Source organism: Apaloderma vittatum, unplaced genomic scaffold (assembly GCF_000703405.1).
Source record: "Apaloderma vittatum isolate BGI_N311 unplaced genomic scaffold, ASM70340v1 scaffold5461, whole genome shotgun sequence".
NCBI lineage: Eukaryota > Metazoa > Chordata > Aves > Trogoniformes > Trogonidae > Apaloderma > Apaloderma vittatum.
This window is the reverse complement of record NW_009697271.1, coordinates 59099-71962: the sequence shown is the minus strand read 5'-3', so window position 1 is coordinate 71962 and position 12864 is coordinate 59099. Positions and strand designations below refer to the sequence as shown.

The 12864-nt window shown below is 46.7% G+C and overlaps 1 protein-coding gene across 1 annotated transcript in view; it reads left to right on the top strand.

Annotated features, from left to right (window-relative positions):
* Window positions 1-12864, top strand: part of LOC104280038 (unconventional myosin-Vb-like) — a gene marked incomplete at both ends in the record, with an annotated part of 71241 nt that overhangs the window by 1124 nt on the left and 57253 nt on the right. Inside the window, 2 exon segments of the mRNA XM_009877566.1 lie at window positions 6335-6457; window positions 7707-7790. Coding sequence (XP_009875868.1) covers window positions 6335-6457; window positions 7707-7790 — 207 coding nt within the window.

Below are 12864 nucleotides of genomic sequence, written 5' to 3'. Positions count from 1 at the left end.
CGGCCTGTGGGAGGGGGCCGGGGGCCGCCTTCCTGTTGGATGTGGCTGCCGTGTCGAGCCTCAGACTGCTTTTACTGTGGTGTGATCAAGGAGTTGTCTTCGGGAAGAGTTTCTGTAAAGACTTGGGTATATTCTGTGCCAGAAATGTCTTACTGATGGTGGAAGGGCTTTGAGGGTTTTTGAATGAGGACGGGGAAGGGTGAGACAAAGGGTGGTGGAAGAGCTGAAGCAGGGAAGAGGCCCCTCGCCAGGATAGTCGATAAGGACACAGCGAATTCTTGTTGGCTCTGAGGGATCCATGGGTGTGGGACAGTTCGGGTGGCCTGAGGACAGGAGTGTCACATTGCATCAGAGGGAAAGGTTTTGGATCCATCATTTAGATTACTGTCCCTGTTGGGATTTAAGGAGATGTATGACCTGTCCTTGTCTGGGAGGGAGGTGACTTGTCAAGCAGCTGCTCTCCTCCATGTGACGGGGCAGCCTTCCCAGGCAGCATGGGGCTGTCCCAACGTGCGCGTCCCACACGCTCAGCCCTCGCCTGGGCTACAGACACTCTGGCTGCCTCTTTGCAACAACTGGAGTTGGGGCTTCGCCCTTCTAGAATCAAGTCTTGGGAAAGTCCTTAAAAATGGGAACAAACTTGATTTGGTCTCCTTAAAAATACCATCCTGGTAGCGCTGGCTCACAAGGAGGTCAGATCATTTACTTTGTTGTTCAGCACTATTTAGTGTAGTCTCTGCTCCTTTAAGCCTGTTAAATTCTTGAAGCAGCTCCTGGGTGTTGTGGGGACCATAAGGAAAGTTTCCCTAGTGCCATGTCGGCTGGTAACACCCTTTACCCCTCTCTGAAGCACCGGGCACTGGTGGCTGCTGGTCACATTGTGTTAGATGGAGAAATTCCTGTGCAACAGCAGCAGTATGGCCAACAGTGCTGTAGGTCTTCCAGGTACTGCTTTTCTCATCCATGCCTTTTTCTGACCAAAAAAAGTGAAACACAAGATCTGTTCCCCCCACATCAAATGTCAATTATCTCAGTATTTAACCTGTCAGTGGGGAATGCTGTCATTAGTCACAGGCCCTTATTACAGGCTCTCTAATTGACTCTTTTATAATAACCTGCAACCATTCTCCAGCTTTATGAAAATTTCAGCAAAGCATCAGTTTATGGATGAAAACTTTCACCCCCTGCAACAGGATTTCACCTCTTAGGGAGAGCTAAGCATGGCAGGCGTGGGACCCCAACAGGGTAATTGCAAGTCATCTCGTTAATGCACCTACAGTGGTGGCTAAATATACTCTGGGGCTTCAAATGGCATTGAGGGGGTCCTGGCAACGTAATGGAACTTTCGTGCAAATGTGGAGGGTTTGTCACTAATATTCCTGCTTCATAGTATGGATTTTGTTTTTTGATCTTGCATTTGGGGTTAGGGAGGGGTTGTCTGGGTGTGTGCTGAACGCAGTTCAGCTAACAGAGGTCATACGAGCCTTGTCACCCTTCAGAGAAGGGGATCAGACAGGGTTGAAATGGGGATCATCAGTGAAAGAGAGGGCTCTTGATTTGAGATGGGAGTTTTAAGGACTAGACCTGTCTCATGATAGCAAACGATAGGTCCCCAGCTCTGAAAGAAAGAGGGCTTTAGGATATACGTGAGTTTGAGGGGTTTTAAACAGCTTTGAGGCATTAGAAGTTGTAAGCTGTTGTGCAACTTATTAAAGTTGGAGGCCGTTTGGTCTAATCTCCCTTATGTGGCTGGTCAGCCCAGGAAGCCTTGTAAATCTCAGCAGAGGACATAAGGTCACGGTCCCACAAAGTCACCTGCGAGTCCTCAAAGAGTCTCTTCCCATTTCCTGCACTGGAGAGTGACCTGTGTGCATCTGAAGCTTTTAGGACTGCCTGGTTTTGCTTTAGTGTAAAAGGATGCTGGAGGAACAGCAAGAGTTTGTGTCTCGTGCACAGAAATGTCGTTGGCCAGGTATTGAGACCACTAGGACAGGCAAAACACTGAAGTAAGTCCTCTAGCGCAAACTCATGAGCCTGAAGAGGAGGGAAAGGGGAAAAGAGCATCCAGGAGAACCTCTTTGCTGGTCAGCTATGAGATATGGGGACAGTCACCATAGGGTCAATGGTGGTGGTGAGAAATAATCAGCCCCTGAGGAGAGCAAGGAGGTCAACACAGAGCCTGCCGGAAGAGAGAGGCTTTAGGGAGGGAGATTGTTTTAGGAAAATGTGGTTGTGGAAAGTTGGGAGGACATGTGAAAGACTTGCATGGATGTCTGGGATGACTTTAGGGTATGGTTGACCTTGTTGTAGAGGGAATGACTTTGGCAGAGGGGACAACAGACTTCCTAAGAAGTCTTTGAAGGCTTTATTGTTGGAAGAAACACAGGAAGAGTAACCTCAAGAGCAACCTTTCCTCTGGAGAGGAAAAGGCAGTCAGGGTTGATTTTCTTAAAGAGACTTAAATTGTCCTCAGAGAAAATTGAAAACTCTAAGAAATGCAGTCAAGGCTTTTTGTCAAAGCTGGATTGAGGTGTCCTGCTTTTCCAGCTGAGACTGCTTGTTCTGTGGGAGTGTTACGTGTCTTCCATACGCATCCCAAGTGTCCTTCGGGAGTACGGTCAGAAGTTGCTGCGGATGTCCAGGTTTCTCCATAAGGTGTCCTGCTGCCTAGCTGCTCTCTTACTTTTGGCTGTGCTGTTGGGGGTGGGAGGAAGAATGAAAAAACTAATGAAAAAATGTTTCTGTTAGCATCAAGTGCGTCTAAAAGGATTTGATCAAGCATGAGCTGGTTGGAAGGGTTGATGTGTTGTCAGTCGCAACATCTTTGTCCAAACATTTATTATGGATCTTTGTGAAATTCTTTCTGGTGAGGAGCAGCATGAACCTGATGCTGCCGGAGAGGTGTGTGTCTAACCAAACCCACGAGCTCCCTCATGTTCTCCAACTCTCTCCGTGAATCGACTTTGCATTTTATGGCATGTTGCCATCACGTTTCACTGTTAACCTGCCAAATGCATTTTCTAATGCTGTTCAAAAGATGCTCTTTAACCTTTCCCGTGTCCTTCCGTCAAGTGCCAGAAACACTGAAGTCTGCTTCTTAGCAGACTGGGTTTTCAGTCCCGCTTGTCTCTGTGCATCGCTGTGAACTTGGGAATTTGAGCAAATGTGTTTTCCTTGTCTGGACTCGTTAGTTTTTTGAACATCAGAAATCAGGACGTTGCCTTCCTGTGCCACCTAGTCCTGTCTGGGGGGATTTCTGCTCCACCAGCAGATATGTGGAGGTTGGACCTCTAGGCTTTCCTTTCGGATGGACCTCCTAATCTGACGGCAGAATAACCTCGCCTACGTCCTGCTCTCAGGTTTTATGACTTTAAAGCCAGGCACATCACTTGCAGTGGAATGTGTCTGGAGCGTGGAGGAAGCCCAGATTCTCTTCAGGCTTTAACGTACATGGGAGTGATAAGGAGAAAAGAGTTAAAAGCTAAATAGCTCCTGCTGTGTTTTCAGAGGGTTGACTTCTAGATCATTATGTCTGAATGAACATTTATTGCTTTTATCCATCCTTCTCATGGAGGAGATGATGAAGGGAATCTCGCCCTTTAGTCCAAGCAGCTCCAAACATCTCCTTGGCTGTCTGGTGGTTCTGGTGGGTTCTTGACCCCGGGATGCTTCTGAATCAAAAGCTCTTGAGTCCAGCCTGGGGGCCAACCTCAGGACTCTTTCCAAGGTTTGATTAAGGTTGCAGTAGCTCCTGGCATCTCAGAGGGCAGTCTGTGGGGACAGGAGGTGACACTGGCCGGGATCACACTTCCCTTATTGCTTTTATGCAGAGTGATGAGTGAAGGGACAGTGAGGACAGACGAGCAGAAACGATGCCCTAGTGATATTACTGGTCTGAGGTTTTTCCTGTTTGGAGATTTCCATGCAATACTCTCAAGGCAGCCAATTTTCCTCTTCCCCATCCCACTAGAAAAGTCTTGCGGTGATGAGATAAAGTCTCAAAATCACTTTCTCAGTGCGTCTAAAGGACTTAAACTGCGAAGGCAATACCTAAAGCTGTTACAGTAGTACAGATAATGGCCCTGTTAGTTTTTACATCCAAGACTTGGTGCCTATCAGGTGCTTCTCATGTGGCTAAAAATACTCAGGCTGTGCAACGGTGAGCAGGGAGGGGTGCGGGTATGGCGAAAACCCTCTTACTGGGAGGCAGGAGCGACGCCTTTGAAGTTCAGCTCTGAGATAAGCAGTTTTCTCAGCAAAGTGGATGGCCTAGAAGAGCTGGTGCAGGAAAAATCTGCTCTCAGAGGCTGAGAGTGGTGCTGCCTCTCCGCACCCGCGGCTCTGTCCTGACCAAGAGAGGCCTGAAGATAGCTCCAGAAAGGGTGGGTTTCGTTACATATAAATATGAAATATAACTGATGAAAAGAAACTCATCTGCTTTCATCTAAGTCTGTAGTTTAAACAGGCATGCCTGTCTTGCTTAAATAAAATATGTACATAATTGCATAAATAAATGCTTTTTAATATTTATATATTGTCTGTAATTCTGTGCGTATCTGTAATTGGCTACACTTAAAACTGTAAAATATAAATACATCTGGGATAGCAGAGCTTACCTGAGTGGCTGCTGCATTTAATTTATCCACTTCTTTGATGGGATGGGCAGGAGCTGCTCTTCCCTGTGTCCAGAAGCCTTCTGGCATGTTTTGACTGTCTGACATGAAATCAAAAGCTCTTTCAAAGCAGCGTGAAGAAATATTCCTCACCCATCTCAAGTTTTCTTCCTCACTGTTTGCTGTCCGTGTTTCCTCTGTCGCTTTTCATCCGAAGGTCTATGCTTTCCCTGCATCAGTGTTCTGGGGTTTCCCGGCTTTTATCGTTAAATATTGCCAAATGCTTTTCTTCTAACTCTTCTATTTTTCTAACCTGAATAATCCAATCGGTCATTTGTTTAAAAATAACGTGTCACCACTGCTGGCCTGTCATGGGAAGCAGTGATGGAAGGTCCACGAGCCCATGATTTCCCCATCCCTGCCAGACAGATAGGAGGGATGGGGATGAAGCCTGTCAGATGTGGTCCTCAACCCTCAAGTGTAACAACCCCACTCCTTGTTTCCTTTGGTTTTCAAGAATTTTTCTTTGTGGCAAACTTAATGTGCGAGAAAAGTACAAAATAACAGATATTTACAGCCATAATGCTTTCCTTGTGTGCTGTGATCTCTTTTGGAAGGCTTTGGGGGTTTGGGCTGGTTAGTGGAGAGGAACCTAAACATTCCCATAGTCTTTATGGGAAGTGTGATCATGAGATTATCAGGAGTTACAATACGTTGTCATATGCTGGCGTACGGCTATATGCTTATAAAATAATAGAAGAAAACCATTTTTAATTTTTTTTCCCCCTGATTTTGGCAATATATAGTGCTGAGTAGGCAGGTAAGCTTAAACCTTCCTTGTAGGTGTGCTGATTTGTGAAAAGGAGCCCATCCCCTTGCTGCACAGGTAGTGCTGAGTGGTATTTTGGGGTTTTTTTTTTCAGTCATTGCAGTTTCTCAAGATTTCTCTGTTCTCTTCTCCAAAGCAATGTCTTAGGCTGCGCCTGTTATCTTGGTGCACTTATCATCAGCTCTGTTCAAGGACAATTCTTTGTTGGGCTTCCACCCCGATTTCTGTGTGAATAGGATGCAGAAGGAGGGTTTGACAACCAGGAGATGCCTGGCACAGGAGGTTGGATGTGTGGGAGAGGGACCCGGGAACGTTTCCTCTGCAGTGGGGCAGGTACATGGGTCTGAATTCCCACCCCTGTGTGCAGCTGGGGTTAACGCATCCTCCCTTTGGGATCCAGGTGACCCCACCCCAAGCCTGCTGAGGTGCGGCGGTTATCTTTTTATTATTATCCTAGTTTTAATTTAAAATATTATTGTGGTTGTTTCAAATGAAACAAAGCGGAAGTTCCTACATGTTGTCTCATGTGGCAGTTCGTGAAACTATTCGGTCACCAAAAATTGCATTAAAAAAGTAATGTTAGTGCTTGAACAATCAGTGCAAAAAATACTTCTTTAATTTTATTTTTTTTCCTGCAAGAGCTGTTCTGGCTGTTGGAGGAGAATGAGCATTTCTCACTGGAAACAGAATTTTAGTGTGCTTGTCAAGAATATACCTGAAAATAAAGGTACATGCTCCTAGAACTGAGGAACAGATATTCCTGTAGTCCATGTGAACTACAGGAAGATTTGAGAAATAAAGCCCGCGTGGACTACAGGAAGCACCAAAACCCCCTCGCACCTCCTTTGCGTGGCTGACCACGACTTTTTGGCCCTTTTTTCTCTCCATCCAGGTTCCCAAAGGCACCGACCAGAACTGGGCGCAGAAGCTGTACGACCGACACGCGGGCAGCCAGCACTTCCAGAAGCCCCGCATGTCCAACACCTCCTTCATCGTCGTGCACTTCGCCGATAAGGTAACTGGGTTCGTCTTGGGTGCCCTGGGACTTGAACGGAAGAACTGGAAATGCATGGAGGGGGAAAAAAGAGCCTCGTGAAGGAAAACTAGTTTATAGTGCCCCTGAGCTGTTTTTTGGTGATAGGCATGCCTGGTTGGCAGTAATCTTGGTTCATTGCTCATATCTAGATCAGCTTGGAGGACTTCAGCCTTCGAACTATTGCGCTAAGCTTCAAATAGTTGGGCTCTCTAGAGGAGAGACAAATCCTCTTTCTCAAAGCTGCAGCAAAATGAATTTCTGTAAGGGCAACTTGACTGAAAATGTATTGGGAAAGAGAATTATTTTTGAAGAGCGGGAGCTGTGAGTGTAAGCAAGGCATGGTGGGGAGGAGTGTGTGAGAGGTGACCCTTGGCTGATCCCACCCTTTTTCAGGAGAAAACACAAACTGTGGGGCTCTAAATCCCACTGTCTGGTGGTGTAGAGTCTTGTCCACGGGCTCTGGCTTCATCGAAATCCTGGTATGACAGGTGTCACGCACAGCAAATAAGAATTTTAAAAGCTTGGAGTTAGCCAAAACACACGCTTGTTAGATGGGAAAACGTAAGACCGACGTGGGGATGTGTCTGAGGAGCGAGACAACATGCAGATGCTGTGATCCTGTACAGGTGTTTGTCCTGGGTGCAAGTGGCATTTTTGTGGCAAAGGTTGCTACTCACCTTCCCATAAGTATGTGATTTTGCACATGGATCCTTCATGAAATATAATCTCTTTGCGTTTTCCTTCTTTTTTTTTGTGTGGTCAGTTATTTCAGCCAACTTCAAGTGTAAAAATAAAATAATTTTCTCCCTCCTTTCTTTGCATCTCAAACTTCGGCAATTTTAAAAACAACAGATGAACAAGAGACGTAGGCAGGGCATCTTTTGAAGTTTATCGATTAACATACGAGGAGTTCAGGAGTGAACAAAAGAGCGTATCGAGGCACTGATGATCTTTGCATTTTTACTCCTGGTTTCCATGGAAGTGTGGTTGGGTCCCATACAGAGCAGTTCAATGACTGAGAAACAGTCTGTGCTCGCAGCAAAGGTTTTTCTTTCAGGTTTGCTTTCTTTGATAAAAAGTGACCTTTAAATTCCAGTCATTCCTCCACCCCTCTCCCCATCAGGTTTTTCATGTGAGCTCCTAACATTAGAGGAGTGATGGGACACAGCACCTTGTCCCTGGGTGGTTGAACTTAACCCTCTGGGCTTTTTCCTTTGTCTCCTGCTAGGTAGAATACCAGAGCGAGGGTTTTCTGGAGAAGAACAGGGACACCGTGTATGAGGAACAGATCAACATCCTGAAAGCCAGCAAGGTAAAAGAAACGGGACTGCAGATAATCAGCACCGCTGCTTTCCAAAGAGTGAGCTTCACGCTCGTGTTCCTGTGCTGTGCCACAGCAGGTCACCTGTGCAAAAGTGGTTGGAGTCACCTACATGAACAGCAGCAAAAAAGGGAAATAAATGAGGTTTGGAGGAGGGAATAAGGGGAAAGAGGAGGGGTGAGGCTGCTGGGGGCTGCGGTTGCACCCAGGTGTGGATGTGTGGATGCTCTCTTCCACCCTGATGTCTGTATCCCATTGAGGTGCTTCAGAAAAACGCTTTCCACACCTGCTGGTCCTCTCTTTAATCACTGAGAGCAAAAATCAGGAATAGCTGGTTATGGGGCATTTTAAATCTCACTTGACTCTTGTTTGGAGATCCCCACCCAGTGCCTGGCACTGAAGGTGTTTTCAAAAGCCACAGTCAGCAGTAAAGTTTGTATATTGTGGGTAGCGTGCTGTACAAGGATGGCCATAGTCTGTCATACCTAGTCCTGTGACTTTTAATTAATAATTAGTATGCAGCAAATAGGGTTCATATACAATGCTGGGAATCTAACATGAACTCTGAGACATTCCAGCTGCTCTAGAGCTGTTTTACACTGCTACCAATATGTAATATAAACAAATTAACGCATTATTGATGATCATGCATGCTGTCGCTCCCGTATTACAAGATTTTGTGCCGTGTACCTTTCTTCGCCCGAGTGCTGTACTAAAAACTTGTTGACACCTCATTGCATCAGGTGCCAACGGAGATGTACCAACTGACCTCGAAAACCAAGTCTCCTGGTAGAGAGCTTTTTGGCACCTTGGGGTTTAAAGTCTGTGTTAGTCCCAAGGCTTGTGAACTTGGTGCACTGTTGGAAGCATAAAAGCAGTACCCGTGGGGCTGTGCAGGCTTCTCCGCAGGTCATGCCCGCAGTTAACGAGCACTTGGCAAGCAAGCTTCAAATCGGAGACTTCCTGCTTCTGTGTGTGAACTGAGCTGGTTTTACACTGGTTCTTCTTCTCCATGGGCATCTGTCTGCACTTGGGTTGGATTAAAAGTGTCAGTGATACAGACTGTCACCTGAAAGTTATGTGGCTGTGGGAGGGACGCACCGGAGCTGCGCACTTGTCTCTTTCAGAGCCCTGTTCAGGGCGTGCACTGAGACAATTTGCAAGATAGCAAAGAGAAGGTGGTTTATTAAAGAGACAGATAGAGCGGCTTTGTGATTGCTGTTGATGAATTCACTCACTGCAATAGCACAATATATAATAATAATGCTGGCAAAATACCACCCCGGGTATTTCTCACCAAAAGGCGAAAGCTCAGTTCTGACCAAGAAGACGTCCCCGTCGGGGGTTGCGGAGAAGGAGCACGGCCCATCAACCGCCTCTGCTGGGTTTGTTCCCCCCAGTGTTGTGTTCCCTCCATATTCCTTTAATTCTAACCTTCTCTATATCCTCTCCTGGGGTGATGTTTAGCCTGGTTTGGGAGGAGAGTCGGGGACTACAGCCATAGATATTTAGCACATACATCTCTGGGCTCATTAGCACAGTCAGGGTGTCAACTATAATATGCACATTGGGGATAATCAAGCAGCAGGTGTCACTCTGGGCACTGTGGCCTTCAGGGTTCTGCTTGGAAGCACCTTGTCTGCCTTCAGGTTGGTGCTGAAGTCGTTAATCTCCGTCTATCCATGTGTCCTTTAGGCAAAGCAGAGCTGCCCTGGCTCGGCCAGGCTCCCTCCTTGGGCAGTTTCTGTCTGTGCCGGCCTTGCTGGTCTCCTCCCGCGTCTGCACAACAGCCGTGTGCACCCCTCCATGCCATGTTCTTAACTCCTCTGGTTAAAATACGACACAGACTTCAAGGGTATTTCAGGTTCTTGTTGTTTAATACCAGACCAGAAGGTCCTCCCTGTGACCTTGAGTCTCTCGCTGTCAGTTAATGAGTTGAGACTCTAAATGACCTTAAGCCTTCCAGGGGCGACTCTCTTATTAATCAGTTAGTATGAAAATCCAGCTCTACAAAGTCAAAATGCACCATCCAGCAGCCAAAATCGAGACTCCGTGACTCTAAGGCATCATCACTTCCACCAGACCTTGTATGTGGTATAGGGAAGAAATATCTGTTTTTCTCTGTGTTATTTCAAAGCCTCCCCCTGCACAGGCCAGCTTGTTAACTTTCATTTATTATATTTTTTGCGTTACGAATTTTGAGTCCCCCTCTGCATGTTGCAAGCAGATGTGTCCTGTATCTAGATTTCTCCTTTTTGTGCCACCTTCCTCTGGGTTTACAGCTGTGACCTTCCAAATGCCATCCAAAATCAGGAACACGATGAAGGGAGAGGGTTTAGGAGTAGGTTAAGCAGGAGGTGGTTCTTGTCAAACAGGAGATGAGAATGGGAAATTACCTGAGCGTTGTCAGCCCTGTGTCTCAGCAGTGAGTCCTTACAAAGATGGCAAGATGGGCACTTTTCTCACCTGTGGGGACAGTTGGAAGACTAGTAACCCTGAAGTTTGACTTTAATAATACCTACATCAAGATCTCTCTGTGTTTGAGAAGCTCATTTTTTCCAGGGTAAAAACTGGGCCTGATTAGAGCTTATTAGAAATGGCAGGTAACCTGCAGGAATAATTGATGCTGTATGATGAATTATTTACCCAGTGCTGAAGTTGCTCTTGTAGGTTGTGCTGCAGAACTGGCCGTGTCTGGCGGGGATTTCTGTGTGGCTTCTCCCTGTAGGTGCAGAGGAGAGATGTGACTCACTGGAGTAGTGCATTGTAGAGTAGTGGGGATGGTGCCAGCTGCAACTCATTCCTTAAGACATTTTTTCTAAAAAAAAGCTGAAATGTTTTATAAACAGCATCTCCTCCTCTTTTCTGTCTTATGTATAGGGACCATAATGTAATACCAGAGCAGGCTGGGCTTTGGTTTAACAGCTAAAACCCCAAACCCTGCTCCCTGCCACTGCTTTGCTTTTCTTAAAACGTGGGGTGTCTTAAGCCGTTGTTGTATATGCCTCAGGACCAAAGATTTAGGTTTACCTGGCCTGCAAACTAAGCTCATTCTCCTCGGGATCAGGTGTTACGACCTCGTAAATCTATGGTGGTGGCTCTGTAGGTGTCACCAACATCTGCATTTGTGATCCGGCTTAAAATGTTCTCAAAAGCACTTGGCTCTGAGAATCTCTGGGTGACAGTTGGATAAACTTCTGCCTTTGAGCCGTTTCTTTAATCCCATGGGAGTGGTGGCTGTAGTCAGCCTGTGCTGATGCTGTGGAGGAAGAGCAGCGCTTCCCTCGGCAGGAGCATCCTCACCCTCCTCCTGCAAAGCCTCCAAACCCTGATCTCCTACTCCTGCTTTCAGTGACCCTGTTGGCCAGCAAATTCACTGATCCTGATTTTTTTTTTTTTTTTATTTTTTTGCCTCTCGCCTGCCATGTGCCCTCCAGAGGTATAAACAAATTTATTTTTCTTTAGCTGTAAAAAGCAACTTGGTTTCCCTGAACCAAGAAGAGCAGCAGTGGCAGTGCTGAGTCTGCTGCTCAGATGTGCTAATCTGACTAAAACTTAAATTTGTGCTGCAGAAGGCTGTGCTGTGAGGGCTTTGTCCTGTTCTCAAGATCAGTCCTGCGTACAGTTTTCGCCGTGTTCTTGTTTATATTCCCAGTAAAGCAATACACAGGGCAAGGGGGAACGCTCAGGTGAACAAGACAAAAAACACCTCTCTGTCAGCAAGCACGTCTCTGATGAAGTGCTCCCACCCAGGCAGAATTGCCTTTTGCTAATTAGAATGCAATTACTGCTGTCAACAAGACTTTTATAAAGCAGCTAATTAGTTTTGTTAGTGCTGGTCGGCTAAAACAGTTGAGAGTTGACGTTCTTTGAATTGAAGAAACCTGTCTGAATACTGATCGAAACCATGTGGGCATGCTGTGAAGATATTGTATTCCAGTTCTCTGTAATTACAAATAATCCACCACCAGTTTTGGCTCTGCTGGTTGGGAAGGAGGGACGTGTCCTCCTTGCTTATCCACCAGCATGGTGGAACAGATCCTGGGCTGCTACAGATGGTCCCAGCTGCACCAGTTTTGCTTTAAGCAAGCTGAAAGCTTGCCTCTGGGGTTCTTTTTGAGCATTTACGCAGGAGCAAGCACTCTTTATTATTAATAGCAAGTGGACCAAGGGGTCGATGGCGCTCACAGCTCTGTGTTGAGAAGATGTTTTGAAACCTGAAATTACATCTGAGGGTTTTATTGTGTTGGTAAGCGTGGGATAGCAAAGTGGCGCCCGCGTTGGGTGTCTTCCTGCGTGAAGCACATGCCACCCGAACACCCTGTGTTTGCGGGAAACAAAGACTGTGATATGTCACCGAAGTACAACAGCTGCCAGGGTGTCTTTTTGTGGGATAGAGGGTTAGGCAGAGGAAGTGCCAGCCTTTATGCTGGCAGGAGCTGAGTGAGCTGCAGAGATGAGAGCTGTGAGTATGAAGCAGATCCTTTGCAGGCGATGTCCTGGAGCCTGCAAGCGATTTGCTAATGTAATGCAAGCAGCTTCCTTTCCACAGCGGTATTTAGGCTACCGTGCTAGCAAGCTGTGCAAACAGCCTACGGGACCAGAGCTGGAAACGTTCTTGTCTTAGTCCAGGAATGTGTCAGAGAACCAAGCAGCCCTTACAGCACGTGGATGTCATAAAGAAGTAAACCCCCTGCGCTCTTCTGGATTTTAATGGAAACACAAGCACGTTTGGCTTCTGGAGGAGCCTGGTGTGAGCTCTGTGCAGTGGCACCGCTGCCTCGTGTCGGTGGTTTTACGTGGACACGTGCTGGGCACAACGTTCCACAGACGAAGGAGGAGTGATGGTGGAGCCCTCTCCAGCGTTGCTGGTGGGTGGCGTCACGGGTGCTGTGGCAATGTCACCGGGGCTGGAGCACGGCTCAGCTGTGGACAAGTGAAAAAAATGTTACTCAGTGACAGTGGTTTTTCTTACATTCAAGAATTGGCCATTTGAATATAAGCACAGGAGCCACTGTGGGTGCATAGCTGCATGCAAGATGTGAAGGTTTATCAGCCCTGCTGA